Consider the following 18,551-nt stretch of genomic DNA (forward strand, 5'->3'; position numbering starts at 1 on the left):
TAGAAATAAATGCATACCACTTTAACACACTTCCTTTCTTTAGTAGAATGGCACTAATGTCATATAAGGCGGAGATTTGGTGAATTGGATATACAATACACAATATAGGCTTTTATGTTTCACACCTTTGGAAAGTGGGAAGAACCCTCTGTATAGGATAGACTAAAACACTATTTGAAAGTGTTATAGTTTTGAGAAAGCTAAATAGCAAATTTTAAATTAAATAATATTCTTGCATACACTTAAATCCATCGAATAAAACTAATCCTAAGGAACTTTTTTTAAAATTATAGACATTCCACTGCTCTTCACCCAAAAAGATGTCATTTCAAAAAATGGATCCTAGCTGTACAATAGGATTTTACTGTCGAAATGTTCAGGACTTCAAACGAGCCTCTGAAGAAATCACTAAGGTACTTTAATTTAAAATATTATAATTATATTTGCCAATGACCTAATTTTTATTAGAGATAGTCTATCAGAAGACAGAAGTCAATAACTTATGATCATTTTCCCCTTGAATGTTAATACTATTAGAAATATTGTGAACCAGAAAATAATTTGGTGACTTCTAGCCTTTGAGACTAACGAAACCAACTAGTGACCAGTTCAAAGTATTAACTGCTCCACTAGGTGGCACTGTTGAAATAAAAATCCCTTTGCAAACTGTAGCCATGTGCAAGCAATTAGGTTATATTTTATTTGAAGAGGATTTTAAAAGGGCAATACCTTAAGGGGCAGAAAAAAATTAATGAAGTATTTGATTAAGCCAAATTGTATATTATTTCTTGTTAGTCCAAGTGCTGCTTTGATTTTTTTTGAAAGAGAAATGGTATTTTCACATTTCTCAGAACTGCTTTATCAAATGAGCTGTGTTGTTACCTTCTAATAAGCTTGTCTAATCTGATGTATTCTACTTATAGGATCTTTGAAATAGGTTTATTTTACTCCTTCTCATTACCTTTAAACCTCTGTATTTTTCTGGTTGTTGAGTACTGCTAAAACATTTATAGAGCCTTAGAGTCCATCTATATTTAGTACTTCAGAAAATCTGAAAGATTACTTATTTAGGAAGTAAGCATTACTGGATATCTATTGTTCAATAGTTAGAAGTTATCATTTTATGTTAAGTAAAACCAATACTAGAATTATTTTGAGGAATTCTTAACTTGAGCTCAGATATAATAGTACCTTTTATTGCTTTACTTCCAGTAAATTTTATTCCAGAAAATGGACATATAGTGAGTTGAAATTTTATTTCTTCAATGTAAAAGTAGTATGAAAAAGTTAAATAAAAAGTTTCACATAAGCTAGGTTTAGTTTACTTGACCTGCCATGTAAGAGAGGAAATTTAACAGGAACATGACAGAAAAATGAATGAAGAGAGGAGAAAATGAGATATGTGAGAACCTTTCCTTATCCTTCATTTCTCACAGTTGTCGCCTTTTCATTCTCCTTTTCAACCTGGAAGGCCAAGTGAACACAACAAAATATGTATTCTCCATTTTTTCCTTTATTTTATTACTGGAAATTAGTATATACATTTGTATATTTTAGTTTGATAATTCTGTTTTATAAAGAATTATATATTTGTTTATACAAGATATACAAATCCAGATGATAATTGTAATATAGATTGATGTTGAACATTTCCCATTTAGAAGTCCAGTTTCTGTTTCCATTAGTTTATTTTCAAACTGGATTAAAATAAATATGTTTAGAGTAAAGTAGTCTACTTCCTGGAATAGAAACAAACTAAATTATTCTTACCAAGTTGAAAAGCCAGATTCACAAATCAGTTACATTTTGATATTTTCTGATTAAAAACAGTTTTTGTGGTTTTTATGCTGATAGTTACTATGGTTTTTATGTTGGAAAATACTTAGAAATTATTGGTCTTGATGCATCAGAGTAATGTGATATTAAAGCAAAGATAAATGATATTGAAATACTATTTGGAAGTACTGAGAATTTTGCCAGAGTCAATTAACTTTTTTTTTTAGTAAAAGTGTTGTTTTCAAGTTAATCACTTTTTAGCCGTATCAAAAACTTGCTTTGTCAATTAATAACTTGATCATTTACTTTTGCTTAATTCTCATGTTCAGTTTGTAATGCTATATGAATGAATATTCTGCTGCCTTATGATACATGATTTTTAAAGTGTTAATAAATATTGTTTAGCAGAGCTCAGACCAGCAAGTATCTGAGTAACTATCATGTTGAAAGCACAAAATGACAAAGCTATGATCCCTACTTTTGACAAGGTATAAGGCTTCTGCCCTCAAGTAGCATTTATAGTCCAGGAGGAGGAATAAGGCAAATATATAAGTGTTATGTTAAATATGATAAGCACCTATACAGAAATAGAAATAAATTGATAGGGGAAGGAAGAGTATTGAAATGAGAGAGATGTCACATCCAAGTCCAAGTTCTTCATTGTGATGGTGATATTTAATATGGGCCTTAAGTGTAGGCTTACTTTTTGTTTGCTTAGGGAGAAGGAGGGCTACTTCAAGCAGAGGAAATAACAAGGGTAAAGGTATTGGAAAAGGAAAATGTAGAGCTTGTCTACAGAATGGCAAATAGTCCAGTATGTTAGGGGCCAAGGATACGTATAGGGTAGGATTTCTGTCTTCCGACTGCCTGAGTCAGTACCTAGAGGTATGGCTTGGGAGTCTCCATTTCTAACAAACCTCTGAAGTAATCTTGTACACCAAATTTGAGAACCACTGTTGTTAGACAGTGCAACCCAAAGTGGGATACTTGGTATTTTTAGGTGGCAGTAGGATTGACGTTTTAATATATTTATTTATGTTCATATCAGAAAAATACAACTGGCATATTAGAGATGTGATTTCCTATTATTTCTTGATCTATACAGGCTATTTAAGTCTAAGGTGAAAAGAAAATTTTCATTATTCATAAGAGGTGGCATACATAGAAATAATGAAAGCAGTATATAAATCAAAAGCTTGGCAAACAGTGCCATAGGATGAGCCTAGAACAGAAAGTTGGAATAATAGTTTAGGGAGCCTTTACTGCTAGGCTAAAGGAGTTTGTACTTAGTAATATGTTGATTTTATTATATTAGCTTTTTAATCTCAAGCATACAGAAAAATAGAGAATAACATAATAAAAACCCTTGTGCTACTGTTGAGTTTAAGAAAAAATACAAATAATTGAAGTGTTGCCTCCTCCAATCTTACTCCTTTCCTTCCTTCCTAATGGTAACTACTACCCTAAATTACTATATAATACCCATACTTTATACATCTATAAACAACATATATTGCCTTGCATGTTATTAAACTATTCATTAATGATGCTATTAAACTGTTCACCAATGATCTTTTGGTTTGCTTGATACTGTGAAATGCTCTCCACAGTGATTGTACCAAGTAGTATATGAGAATCTCCAATGCTTCACATCCTTATCAACATTTGATACTGTCAGACTTTTACATTTTTGACCAATCTGATAAATGTAAATAGTATCTCTTTGTACCTTTAATGTATTTCCCTCACTGCTAGTGAAATTGAACATCTTAATAAGGTTTATTAGCCCATTTGAAAATCAAATCAAGTTTATAATCTGGATGTTACCATTTATTTGCTCTAGTGTTTTAAGTATATTCTCCTAGGCTACCATTTTCACTTGTTAATGTTGTCTTTAGTTTTAGTCAGATTAATCTTTTTCTTTATGGACTTTGAATTTTGTATCAAAAGAAATCAGTAATAACCAAAGTCATATATATATGACCTACATTCTTAACATGGATAACTGGTCATTCTAGCATCATTTATTAAAAGGTCAACCTTTCTTCTTTGATTTGTAATGCCTTCTTCAAAGACTTGGATTAGGACAGAGCTATGGGACGGGAAAGGAAGGAACTGTTTTGAGAGAGTTTGTGAAAGCAGAATCAGTAAGACTAGGCAATCAGTTAGATTTGGGGGCACGTGAAAGGGAGAGCCCAAAGACAAGTCTGTTTTACATCTAAGTGTCTAGGAGAAAAAGTTAATAGTTCATTCATGTGGGGATTCATTTAGTCAACAAGAGATTTGAAAGCTCTCCCCACACCACTCTACCAAAGCACCTATTCAGGGTCACTGATGACCCCCACATTGCTAAGTCCATTGGTGGCATCATCTTACTTGTCTTGACCCTAGTACTTGCAGAGCCTGAGCATGCACTGTTCCTTCATACACTCTCTTCCTTTGGCTTCCGTAACCAAACTCTTGGCTTTCCTCATTCTTCACTAGTTTTCCCCTCTCCTTTGCAAGCTATTCTTCCCAGCCTCTTAATGTTGGAGTACCTTAAGGCTTTATCTTCAGTTCTCATGTATTTTCTTTATCTTGGTGATTTCATCCAGTCATACATCTTTAAATATCAATTATAAGTCAAATAAAAATAAAACCAAGATCATATCTTTAGCTCAAACCTCTCTTTCAAATTACAGATTATATTTTGCCAACTACCATTCAACATCCCTTGTATGTCTGATGTGCATATCCAAAATCAAATTCCTAATCTTCCTTTTCAAGCCTGTTCTCCTCGTTGTTTTCCTCATCTCATTTGAAGGCAAACCTATCCTTCTGTCTGCTCAGGCCAAAAGCCTTAGAGTTATCTCTACCTCCTTTCTATTTCTCATATCCCATAACCAGTTATACATTCAGAGTATATATAGAAGTAGACCACTTTTCACATCTCCGCTGGTACTATACTGTCTGAGTCACCATCATTATGATAGTAGCCTCTTAATTCGTTTCCAAGTCCCCTCCCCACAACCTATCCTCAATTCAGCAGCCTGGGTGATCACCCTTCTCCTCAAAACCTGCATTGACTTCCCAGTTAATTTAAAAGTAAAACAAGTCCTTACTATATCCTCCAAGGTCCTAGATGATCTGTTTCCATGCCTCACCTTCTTAGCCTCAACCCCTCATCTTGTATTGTCCTCCTCTTTCACTCCTTTAGCCGTGTTGGCCTCTATGCAGATCTCTGACTTAATAGGCAGATGCCTGTCTGAGAGCCTTTGCACTGGACTGAAATGCTTTTTTTTTCTCTCAAATATCTGCATGGCTGATTCTCTTGTCTCTTTAAGTTTTCGCTCTGCTGTCTCCTTCTCAGTGAGACCTAATCAGACCACCTTATATAAAAGTGCACTGTTCCCCACCATTCCCTCTTACCTTATCTTTGTTTTTTCTTAGCACTTATAACTTTCTAATACACTATATAATTTACTTAATCAATTGTATTTATTACTATCTGTCTTCTCCAGTGGAATATAAACTACACAAGGGCAGGACTATTTTGTCTGTTTGTGTCGTTTATGTATCCCAAAGCATCTAGAATAGTGCCTGGCCTGTTGTAAGTGCTCAGTATATTTGTCAAATGACTGTCTGGATCTGGGTAGGCAATGGTGAACAAGAGAGTTATGACTCCTGACTTTATGAACTTGTAGTCCAGTGGACAACATGGACATTAAATAGACAAATAAATGCAAACAAAAATTTAAAATTGCATGAAGAAAATAATACAGTGGTAGGGAAAAGAAAAATAGGAAAGACGTAATTTAATTTGGGGAATACAAACACATTTTATAAGATAGAGTCACTGCATTTTCCTTAAGGTCCAACAAAGTCTTAACTGGTCCATGAAACCTCTCCTATTTAAACCTACCACACAATTAGTAAAAATCAACAAGAACACAGTGAGCATTCTCTTAATTATAATAAACTTAGCATAGTTTCATGACTTGTTTAAGAATGCTTGGAAAACATTAAATTGGGAACATGTGAAGCGAACGATAGAGTTTGGCCCAATAGGGATAGCAAAATTTCAGGTAGAGTTAGGAGTATATTTTATTTCACTGAAATGGTCAGTTGTGAAATTCCTGTGGGTAGGGAGGCAAGCAGTCCCAGAGAATTGAGACAGGTGGAAATTTGAAAATGAGGTGAATATGATGAAGTCAGGTTTCTGGTAGTGTATCCAAAACAACTACTCTTCTATCTACCATGTCTTCAGACTTTATCATCTGTATGTAATAGTCCTATTTAATCTTGTCTCTGATCTTTCTGTTAACAGTGTCCTCCCTTTCTTTTCTCTGTCCCTCCTATCTCTAAGATAATTAAGCAGGTGAAAACTTTTGATGTCCTGCATGGTGTATAAGATACATAATAAAAGTTTCCAGTTGTGATTGTGGGCTTGTCCATTTCTCCTTTAAGTTTTCTTTTTGTTTTATATATTTTGAGGCTATGTTGTTAGTTACATACAAATTTAGGATTGTTCATTCTTCCTATTGCATTGACTCTTTTATAATTGTATGACCATCTAGCTCTAGTAATATGTTTTTTTCTTAAAGTCTATTTTGTGCTTTGTTATTATATATCCTGCATGGATTTTATTTTTTATTTTTTATTGAAGTATAGTTTATATACAATCTTATGTTGGTTTCAGATGTACAACACAGTAATTCAACAGTTACCTACATTATTAAATCCCCCTCATACTAGTGCCCTTACTATCTGTCAACATAAAAAGATGTTACAGAATCATTGGCTATATTCTCCATGCTGAACTAACATCCCTGTGACCAACTTGTATAATGATTGAAAACTTTGTGCTGCTTTATTCCCCTCATCCTCCCCAAACATCCACCACAACCCCTCCCCCATGGTAACCACCAGCCAGTTCTCAGTGTCTGTGCATCTACTGCTGTTTTGTTCATTTTGTTTTGTTTTGCTTTTAAATTCCACAAATAAGTGAAATCATATAGTATTTATCTTTCTCCACCTGGCTTATTTCACTGAGCATAATACCTTCTAGATCCATTCATGTTGTTGCAAATGGCAGGATTTCTTTCCTATTTATGGCTGAATAATATTCCATTGTGTATATGTACATCTTCTTTTCTATTCATTTGTTGATGGACATTTAGATTGCTTCCATATATTGGCTATTGTAAATAATCCAGCAATAAACATAGGGGTGCATATATCTTTTTGAATCAGGGATTTTGTTTTCTTTGGGTAAATTCCTTGAAGTGGAATTACTGGGTCGTGTGGTATTTCTATTTTTAGTTTTTTGAGGAACCTCCATACTACTTTCCACAGTGGCTGCGCCAATTTATATTCCCACCAACAGTGTAGGAGGGTTCCCTTTTCTCCACATCCTCACCAACACTTGATACTTCTTGTCTTTTGTATAGGGGCCATTTTAACTGGTGTGAGCTGGTAACTCGTTGTTTTGATTTGCATTTCCCTGATGATTAGTGATGTGGAGCATCTTTTCATGTGCCTCTATTTTCATGCCGTCTGTATTTCTTCTTTGGAAAAGTGTCTGTTCAGCCTCTCTGCCCATTTTTAAATCATGTTACTTATTTTTTTGGTGTCGAGTCATATTAGTTCTTTATATATTTTGGATGTTAACCCCTTGTTGGATATGTCCTTTACAAATATATTCTCCCATACTGTAGGATGCCTTTTCTGCTGATGGTGTCCTTTGCTGTACAGAAGCTTTTTAGCATGATGTAGTCCCATTTGTTCATTTTTTATTTTGCTCCCCTTGCCCAGGGAGATGCATTCAGGAAAACGTTGCTCATGTTTATATTCAAGATATTTTTGCCTATGTTTTCTTCTAAGAGTTTTATGGTTTCATCACTTACATTCAGGTCTTTGATCCATTTTGAGTTTACTTTTGTGTATGGGGTTAGACAATAACCCAGTTTCATTCTCTTGCATGTAGCTGTCCAGTTTTGCCAACACCAGTTGTTGAAGTTGTTGAAGAGGCCCCATTGTATATCCATGGCTCCTTTATCATATATTAATTGACCATATATGCTTGGGTTTATATCAGGGCTCGCTAGTCTGTTCTATTGATCTATGGGTCTGTTCTTGTGCCAATACCAAATTGTCTTGATTACTGTGGCTTTGTAGTAGAGCTTAAAGTCAGGGAGCTAAATCTGCACCCTCCTCCATTTCTATATGAATTTTAGGCTTATTTGCTCTAGGTCATTGAAAAATGCCATTGGTATTTTGATAGGGATTGCATTAAATCTGTAAATTGCTTTGGGCAGGATAACCATTTTGACAATATTAATTCTTCCTATCCATGAGCATGGGATAGATTTCCATTTATTTGTATCTTGAAATTCTCTCATGAGTGTCCTACAGTTTTCTGAGTCCAGGTCTTTCACCTCCTTGGTTAGGTTTATTCCTAGGTATTTTATTCTTTTTGATGCATTTATAGATGGAATTGTTTTCCTGATTTCTCTTTCTGCTAGTTTGTTGTTAGTATATAGGAATGCAACAGATTTCAGTATATTAATTTTATATCCTGCAACTTTGCTGAATTCAGTTATTAGTTCTAAAGGTTTTTTGGTGGAGTCTTTAGGGTTTTCTATATGTAGGTATGTCGTCTGCAAAAAGTGACCTGTATGGATTTTAAATTCCACAAGACATTGTGTTTTAAACAGTCAATATTACCCTTTCTGATGCCCTTCATTCCTTCTCTTTATTACTCTGTTTCCAACTGGGATCATTTTGCTTCTCTTAAAGAACTTCCTTTACTATTTCTTTTAGTGCTCTTTGCTGGTGATAAATTCTCTGTTTTTGTTTGTTTGAATACATCTTTGTTTTGTGTTCATTGAAAATTTGAAATAATTTCAGTCTTACAGAATAATTTTAAGTATAGCACCCTGTTGGCTGAAGTGACTTCCCCTATCCTTACAAGGATACCTTTTTTGCCCAGTCTCATCTAGTGGCTTTACAAATAAATTGGGGAGGGGAGAGAAGAGGAAGAACCTGCCTTTATTATTGAAGGATATTTTACTGGATAGAATTCTATGTTAGTAGTGTTTCATTCAGTGCCTTAGGGATACTTTACCATTGCCTTATGGCTTCTATCATTCTTGATGTACATCCCCCTCTCTAAGATTTTTACATCTCAAGATGTACTTTTCTTGGTTGCTTTCAGATGTTTTCCAACAGTTGCTTTATCTACATTATCCATTTCTTATGATTGCTTTTGGTTGCAGGATTAATCTCATTGTAGCCCTCCAAATATTTATATTTATAAAAATAAGCTATTTTTTAAAGTTTTAAGATGTGACTATAAAATAAAAAGATCCATTAAAAAATCCTAACATAAAAATTAATTTCTGTATTTCATTGGAATTTTTCCACATGAATACTATTTATAAAAAGGAACATGGGGTTATAATTTTATCATAAATTCATCCAAAGAAATTTTTTTACTAAATTTTAAAAGTAAAGTAAAATAAACCAAATGAAAACAATTTTGGCCCACCATCATATTTTACTTGGGATTATTGCAGTAGCTTCCTAACTGATCTCCTTTTGTTCTGTCTATGGTCTTAATAAATAGCAGCCAGACTGATTTTGTTAAAATGTAACTAAAATTGTGTTACTTTTTATTCAAGACCCTACATTAGCTTTCCAACTCAGAGGGAAAGGCTCTTATAGTGTCCCTTAAGACCTTATGTAAATAGTCTCCCTCCACCACCATGACCTCTCTGACCTCATCTCCTACCCCTCTCCTAGCTCTCTCAAGTCCATGAATCTCCTTGAAAATGCTAGGTCCCCTTCTCTTTAAGGTATTCTGTTTGTTTTCTTGTGCCTGCATTTCTCTCTCTGAAGATATGCTCATGGTTCCCTCCCTCATTTTAATCAGGTCTTTACTCAAGTGTCACCTTCTTAGGCCTTCCCTGGCCACCCTTTATGCATTTATTATTTCCCTCTTTCCTTGTTTCACTTTTTTCTTTTACACGTTCCTTTAAATACACAAACATACACATGCACATATATATTCTTCTGTGTCATATGCAGACACATTATGCTTATTTATTACCTTTCTACTTCATTGGAATGTAATATGGACAAGGGCAGGGGTATTTGTTGGTTTTGTATATTATTATGCCCCAGTGTCTAGAACTGCCTGATGCATTGTAGGAGTTCAATAAATATTTGTTGAATGAAGGAATGAATTAAAGAGATTTTGTTACTAGTTTTTCTTATACATGAGCAAGGAGCTCAGTGATTAAATTACAGGAAATCCAGTGTATTTTCACCTATTTTTTCTGTTATATTTACCTTACATTGCTGTGTCTTTATCTTGTATTATAATAGTCCATTATAATTGCAATAATTAGCTTATGCTGAAACATAGGAGTCCCTTTCCTTGTTACTCCTCATTCCACAGAGTACCTCCTCAGAGATAGTCAGTTCAACTCTTTCAGCTATTACTTTACCCTCTACATTTCTAAGTAATATGCTTTTTCTTGATTATTCTGTCATTTCTTGATTATTTTCATTTTAGACATTATCTATTAGTTTCCTGTTTTAGTCCTTGAGGATTTAGCTTTCCTCTCATACCCCTTCACCCCATTTCTCCTTCTCCCAGCCACACTCCCACAGATTTTTGTCAAACCACTCTCCAGTGTTCATGTTATCATACCTCCAAAATGTTGTTCACTGATGATACAGTGTGCTAGATTACATTTCTTTTTTCTCTAACCTTTTTTTTTTCTTGGAGCTAATATTATATACCCTCTCTTTTCATTACTTCAGTTTTCTTTGTACCAATCAATACTTTTTCTAAAGGTTCACTCATAATCTGTCAAATACCTAGCAGCAAATTTTTCTTGAGTACGAATGTGAAAATCTATCGGTTTTTTTCTCCTTTCTTTTCTGGAGACTTTCCTCTCTGTTTTCTGTTTGCTCCAGTCTTAACTGTTCTCTAGACCTGAGGCAGAGTTGTCTGTCTGGAACTTCCTAATGCTACTTTCCTGAATTGGATCCCCTGTCTTATGAATCTCTCCTGAATTTGCTCCCTTGTTTTGCTGAAACATAGTTTCTAGTACCTTCCTAAGGAAAAGATGCATAGATGGTAAAGTTTTTTAATTCTTGCATGTCTGACCATCTTTATTCTATTTTTGAATTTATTGATAATTTGATTTGTTACAGAATTCTAGAAAGAAAATAATTTCTCCCCTGAGCTATAGAGACATTGTTCTACTCCCTTCTAGCATCCATTGTTGCTGCTGAGAAGTTTAATGTCATTCTGAATTCTTTTCCTCTAAATGCAAACTTTTTGTCTCTTCGAAAGTTTTCAGGTTTAAATACCAGCTCCACCACCTGATTGTTTTCTACCCTGGCCATATTACTTAATCTTCCTGTGCCTCAGTTTTCTCATGAAATGAAAATAATAATTGCTACCTCTTTCTGTAGCATAATTATGAGGATTAAATGACTGAATGGGTTAGTGCCTGATTTATGGTAGACACTGTATAAAATGTTAGGTATTATTATTTGTTCCTAGTATTCTGAAATTTCATTATGTGTCTTGGTTTGCATTCTTTTTCATTGATTGTCCTGTTTCCTTCCATTCTGGGAAACTTTCTTGAAATTAAAAAAAAAAAGACATTATTTCCTCTCTTGTTTTCTTTATTTTTTCTTCCTGGAACTCTTAATATACAGTTGTTGGACCTTCTGAGTTGCTCCTCTAATTTTTCTATCCTTTTTGCTTCTGTTTCCCTTGTCTTCATCTTTTTTGTATTGGAAGATTTCCTTTATGTTCTAACTCTTCTGTTGTTCTTAAATTTCAATTATGATATTTAAATTTCTAGGAATTATTTATATTTTTCCATCATTGCTTTTTCATAGTATTCTTTTTTAATGAATGGATTATCTCCTCTTCTCCTTGAGGAAATTAATTATAGTAATTTTGAAATTTTCTTCTACTTTTTTTGCTGTTTATAATTCCTTTTGGATCCTTTTTCTGTTTTTGTAAATTTGTTTTAATCTTTCAGTTTTCCGTTGGATGCTTTCCCCCAAACAACTGGTGATCTATTTGTTCTATTTATACTTAAGAGTAAGGCAGTATAGAGCTGAGTAGAAGTTCTGTATGTTTGAACATGGCTTCTTAACTGGGGACCTTCCTTTTAGGTGATCAGGTGATAAGCTTGCCTTTTCATTGGGTGATACCCAAATGTTAGTAAGTGGTAATCTTTTCTCTGGAGTTGTTTCATTTTTTTCAGAGAAAAATTCTGCCATCTTCATGTGTAATGTATGTCGCCTGCTGGGGCCCCAGGAGCAGGAAGTAAAGGATGCTGAGGGCTCTACAGTTCAGTATTTTAGACTGTCCCTTACTTTCTTAGCTTTTGTAGTCTCACTGTGCCTTTTGTACTAGAGTTGATATCTTTATTTGGTTTTTCCAAAGCATAAATCTTCATTTTCCTGTGTGAGGCATGATAGTGGGGAGCAAAGAAGGGTATTCAGTTGCAAAGAGAGACCTGAGAATTAAATCAATATACAGGCTTTTAATCAGTTTCTTTGTTTTTAGTTTTGTGTCTCACCCCTGTTTTTCTGCCTTTATACACTGTTCCTCTCCCAAGTTCTGCAGGGTGACTACCCTGCCAAAACATCCTCCCAGTCCCTGAATTTAGATTGTATCTTCTCTGCTGTCTTGTAAAGGGCCTGATGTTTATTTTTATCTTAACTCACGTTTCCATTTTCTTCTTTTTTTTCACTTGTCCTTAGCCTGATGATTATCATCAAATAATATACTCTTGTTCAATGATAAACTTAGTACTTAAGAGTGCTGATGTTTGAGGCCAGAAAATCTCAAATAAAAAATGTGAGTATTAGGAAGTAAATCATTTGATTATGGAATGGATGGCAGCAGAGGAAAAATTATATATCGTGGCCAGTTGTCCTCTAGCTACAGAACAAAATTTATATTATAGCCATTGAATCCTAGAGATCCACGAGAACTTAGAGAATTTTCACTCCAAAGCTAACGTTTGTTGAATCCTTGCCATATGTGAGATATTGTGCTAGGTACTTTATATACATTATTTCATATTAATCTACACAAACCTGCTGAGGTGGGTACTGTTATCTTCATTGTACAGATGAGGAATCTTGTATATACAAAGGTTCAGTAATTTCACAAAGGTCTCAGCTGATCGATGATAGTGTTGAAGTTTGCATCCTCAGACAGTTTAAATCATAAACACTATGCTATAAGGTTTCCTATTTATATATTAATTCATGATCCAGATAGTTGGCTATCTAATCTTTACTTCAGGTAATTGTGAGCTAATTATTTTCTTTGGACGTCTTTTCAGGTTTTGGGCAGACCCTTATTGTCAAAAAGCTTTTCTTACATTGAGTTGGAATCAGCCTCCTTGTAACTTTTACTCCTTCATCTCATAGAGTAAGAGAGTAAGTTTGCTTCTTCTTTTAGAACAAACATTACCATATTCTTCACTGGTACGCAATGTCCCATACTCATTGCTATTTTGGTGAATGTCTTTTTGTAAATACCTCAGTGTTTCAGGTTTATGTTCATGATTATATTTCCGCTCCTTCTATTTCTATATTCTCCAAGTAAAATCTGAGAGATATTTTTCTTTCAAAGGTCTTCTTCATTTCTGGGATTTAATAATAAGAACTTTGATTTCTTTTAAAATTCTATGGGGCTTGTTATTTAGTTGGGAAGACATGAAATGGATATTAAAATAAATGACTCTAAAGTAGTATATTTAATAAATGCCAGAAAAATAATGTAATAATAGCATATAATAATAATAATAGTCAACATGTTAGATGCCAGGTAATCTTCTGAGTACCTTACATATTAACTGGTTTAATGATCATAACTGTGAGATAAATGCTATTAATACTAACATATTACAGCTGAGGAAAAAGAAACAGTCTGGTTAAATAACTTGCCCAGGGTCACATAGTTTGTAAGTATCAGCCAGGTTTGGAATTGAGGTACAGTTCCATAATTCACTGATGTAATCCCTAATTCTATACTAGACAAATCTATAGGACTTTGAGAAAGGTGTAATCACTACAGACTGAGGTACTTGTCAGCAAAACTTGGGCTGAAACTGAAGGGGCTGATAGAGTTTATAACAGAGAGGAAGTATGAAGGGTGACTTGATGATAAGAACATCATGAGCAGAAATGCTGAGGTAGAATGTTACGGGGTGTTGATGGTAGCATGTTTGTGGGGTAGAATGTTTAGGGAAACAGTGAAACTTAAACACTTGTTCATGTGGGTGGTCTGGCTTTTGTGTATCATTCCTCCTCTTTCCTCTACCCTTGAGCCACATGGGCCTTCTTTCTGTTCTTTGAACATGCTGAGTGTGCTGGGCTTTATAGCAGCTGATTTTTCTTGAGAGTGCTTTTCTCCTAGAGCTTCTGTGTCTGACTCCTTATTGTCATTTAAGTCTCAGCTTGGCCTTTTTTGACCATACAACCTACAGAAGCCTCTCATACCTTCCTTACCACATTACCCTGTTTTATTTTTATCATGGTTCTCCTCTCTGAGCAGTGTGCAAGCACCATTAGTCACATGTTCACTATCCACCTCTCTTTCTTTTTTGATAAAAGAATCCTGCTTTTATTTGGGGAAAGAATGTACTCACACAAATACTCATGTTTCTTGGGCTCTCGTGTATTTAGGTACAGTTTAGCCAATGAAATACAGGTGGATGTGTGCTGGGAGTTCCTGGGAGAGCTTTTGCTGCCCTGATGAGGTGCGTGAAGATGCAGCACTCTCATCCGCCTCCCCCCACCATGAGTGCAAACTCAACACCTGGGGGTTCAGCAGGCCTTTTTGATCCTGCAGGAATGGCCAAGAGAATTGTAGAAACTGTTGGACGTCAGTTAACCAAAGCTGGCAATATCAGACTTTTTATTATGTAATTAAAAACAATTCCTGTTTCTTAAAGCCATTGTTGTTTTTGTTTGTTTGTCACTAGCAACAAAACTCATTCCTAATTAATATAAATGATGTTACTAGCAATAGAAATAGGAAGTCTGGAAGGGAGCTAATTTGGGAGGAAGGAACAGATCATTTTGAGTTGAAATTGCAACATGCCTCCACTTACTGCAGGAGGTGGTATAATATAGTGGTTATAACAGAATCAAGCTGTTTAAGCTTGGATCCTGGCTCTGTCAGTGGCTAACTGTGTGAACTTATACAGGTCACCTAACTCCGCAGTATTTCAGTTCCCTCATCTGTAACACATGGATGATAATAAAGTCTAACAGAGAATAAGGGGAGTTAATGAAGGAGATAGGGATGAAATAGTTCAGAAAACATAAGGAGAACCAGGAAAGCAAAATATTACAGAAATCAAGGGAAGTGAATATTTTAAGAAATGCTCTGAACTGTCAGTTGCTATAGAAATATCAAAAGAATAGAAACTAACAAAAGGCCTTATTTGAGAACCAGAAGAAGGTATTTTCAGTACATTGAGGAGTAAAATTTGAGTTACAGTGATTTAAAATTGGTTAGTGAACAGACAGTGGGATTGACATCACACACATTTAACTTCAGTTCGACTACATGAACTCTTACAGTAAAATAAGAATATATGTTTCCGTGTGTACACTTTACTATATACTGTACATGTCTATAGTATACTGTATTACTTAATACATGTTACTGAATAGAGTTGTATACAAAGTAAGGTGTAACACCCTTTGAACAATTTAAAGGCTTTTTGAAGGTAATTTTGACTATATTTAATTTTCACATTATGGGCTGACTTTTAGAACCTACCCCTACACATAAAATGCCATTCCACTGTGGTGAACGTAGACTACATATGCATAGACTGCTCTGTACGTGGTGTGATTTTACATGTGTGGTGGCAGAGACTAGTGGAAAAGATTTTGGCCTGGGGAGAAGAGGTCATCTCCTGGTTCTATTTCTGTTCTTATTTACAACTACTAGCTTTATGATGGAAGAAATTGCTTAACTTCTGTCCTCCAGCTTTTTACTTTGTAAATTTTGTAATCTGTCACCTTAGTACATAGGAAAAATGTGATAAAATATTTGACCTCCTGAAAAGAAATCTATGACTGCTACTTCAGTGTATCTTTGGCTATGTTAATAAAATAGAACAGAGGAATTGCCTATTGTAAAGTTATTGTTGAGTATAACTAGTAAATTCAGTTATCTAAAATTTTTCTTAAAAAATGGTTTTCTCCTAACTGTATAAGAAATACATAATAGAAAGTTTGGAAGTTAGAAGTATTAAAAAAAGACCCACTAATTCTTTTATTCAGAGGTAACTTAATATTTTGTTGTATTTCCTTTTAGTCTTTTTGAAAATACATATTCAAAATTATTTTAACATAATTGAGGTTAAATTTTATATATAGCATTCTATCCTTTTTTCTTTTAACATTATATAATAAATATTTTCCCAAGTTACTAAATAACTTTCATTATCTTTTATTTTGTATAGTATCTCAATTGGTAATAACCCACATCATATAGATAACCTAATTTGGAATTTTTGTTTATGTGTATTTTGAATTCTCCATTATGGAGGGTCTTTAAGATTTTTATGATATGTCCTTTCTTATAATATAAATATAAAAAAGAGAACTGAAGTTTTCACTTTTGATAAAGGTTTTCAGAATCACATTTTCCAACTGATGGTTGGATGTTCTTTTTCAAAAAGCAGTCTGAAAAAACATTCTTGGTAATGGTGCTTAGAGCTATAGAAAATGTTTGAAAGTTATGTTGATAATTCTTTGTCAATTTTTCTCTTTTTGTTGCTGCTGTTATTACAAAGTCATCTTGGGAAAGTACTTAAAATCCCTTGTGAAATGAGAGTGATCTCAATAATTTCTAAAGTCCCCTTTGGCATTTCCATTTTTATTTGTACTAAAATTATTTCTTCCCAGCCATGCCCTGTTTCTGTGCTGATAGGTCATCACGTACCTACTATTGTTCAACTCAATTATCCTTTAATATATACTTTTAATAGACTATTTTTTAAGAGCAGTTATAGGTACGTAGCAAAATTGAATGGAAAATGCACAAAGTTTCCATATACTCCCTTCCCCCCACTGTCAACATCCCCCACCAGACATTTGTTACAGTTGATGAACCTACACTGACACATCATTATCACCCAAAGCCTCTAATTTATATGGGGGTTCACTCTTGGCATTATACATTCTATGGGTTTTAACATATGTATAATGACATGTATCCACTATGGTGTCATGCAGAATAGTTTCCCTGCCCTGAAAATTCTGTGTCCCACCTATTTATCTCTTCCTCCCTTCTAATCCCTGGCAACCACTGGTCTTTTATTGTCTCCATAGTTTTGCCTTTCTAGAATGTCGTATCATTGGAATCATACAGTATATAGCCTTTTCAGATGGGCTTCTTTCACTTATGAATATGCACTTCAGGGTCTTCCATGTAATTTTATGGCTTGATGAGTTCATTTTTTTTTTTCATTCTGAGTCATATTCTGTTGTTTGGATATAGCAGTTTATCCATTCACCTACTGACAGATATCTTTGTTGCTTCCATAGGTGTCTTATAATTAAAGGGAAGAGGTTTCCTTTCTGATGCACAGATCTGAATCTTAGTTGATGAGCAACTAATATATCTAAATGGTTTTTTTCCTTCATCTTGAAAGAAAGGATGAAGAGATGATAATGCTAGCTCTGCTGTGTTGATATGAAAGCAGTACAATGGTACCTGCACATTAGATAGTGGACTATTCTAAAAGTGACAGTAAATGAATAGAAAAATGACAACAGTTCTGTACTGTGTTCTAGTCATTGAAAGATGACTGCCCAGTACCTGTCCCATCTCTATTTTCATTTTCCTTATTTTTTCCTTCTTTCTTCCCCCTCCTTTTTTTTTATAGAATGTAAATGAAATAAATTTGAGCAGTGTATATATTAGCACAATATAAACTATAGGATGTGATATTTCAAGTTTAAGTGCTTGATTCTTTTTAAATGATTCAATTCTATTCTGTTAAAAAATGTATTTCATAGTAATTGTCTCATTGAAATATTTTTAATTTAACACTTTATGCTAGGACTATATTTATTTTAGCCTTGTTTCAAAAGAATCTGTAAATGCATTATATAAGAATTTGATGATCCTCTGTGGCATCTTGCTGCACTGATGGACAGTGACTGCATTGAGATATGTGTGGGGACTTGATAATAGGGGTAAAAGTAGTAACCACATTGTTCTTTCATGTGAAACCTTTGTAAGAGTGTATATCAATGATAACTTAATAAAAAAATAAAATAATAAAATAAAAAAAAAGAATTTGATGATCCTTCATTTGAATATAGACATTTGAGAGAATTTAGTTTTTACCCGTAAATTATCCTTTAAAAACAAATTATAATTAATTGATCATGATTCATGATGTATAAGCACTGTGTATTTTCTTCAGCATTCCCTGTAAATCACAAAAACTTTTCAGAATTCTTTTTTGGATTATAATAGACTTTATTTTATTTGTTTATTATTAATATATCACTAATATACACTCTTATAAAGGTTTGATATGAAAAACACTGTGGTTACTACATTCACCCATAATATCAAGTCCCCCCGACACACCTCTTTGCAGTCACAGTCCATCAATGTAGTAAGATGCCACAGAGTCACTACTTGTCTTCTCTGCGCTACACTGTCTTCCCTGTGACTCCCCCACACCATGTGTACCAATCATAATACC

At 34.1% G+C, this 18,551-nt stretch overlaps 1 protein-coding gene across 5 annotated transcripts in view; it reads left to right on the top strand.

Annotated features, from left to right (window-relative positions):
• The window catches only part of ATG4C (autophagy related 4C cysteine peptidase), a 117,760-nt gene that overhangs the window by 91,843 nt on the left and 7,366 nt on the right, over positions 1-18,551 (top strand). For all 5 annotated transcript variants that reach the window (XM_036911282.2, XM_057500272.1, XM_036911280.2 and 2 more), the window contains one exon: positions 294-413. In XM_036911282.2, coding sequence (XP_036767177.2) covers positions 294-413 — 120 coding nt within the window. The remainder of the gene's footprint in view (positions 1-293; positions 414-18,551) is intronic.

The sequence above is a fragment of the Manis pentadactyla genome, chromosome 4 (genome assembly GCF_030020395.1).
Source record: "Manis pentadactyla isolate mManPen7 chromosome 4, mManPen7.hap1, whole genome shotgun sequence".
In the NCBI taxonomy this organism is placed as follows: domain Eukaryota; kingdom Metazoa; phylum Chordata; class Mammalia; order Pholidota; family Manidae; genus Manis; species Manis pentadactyla.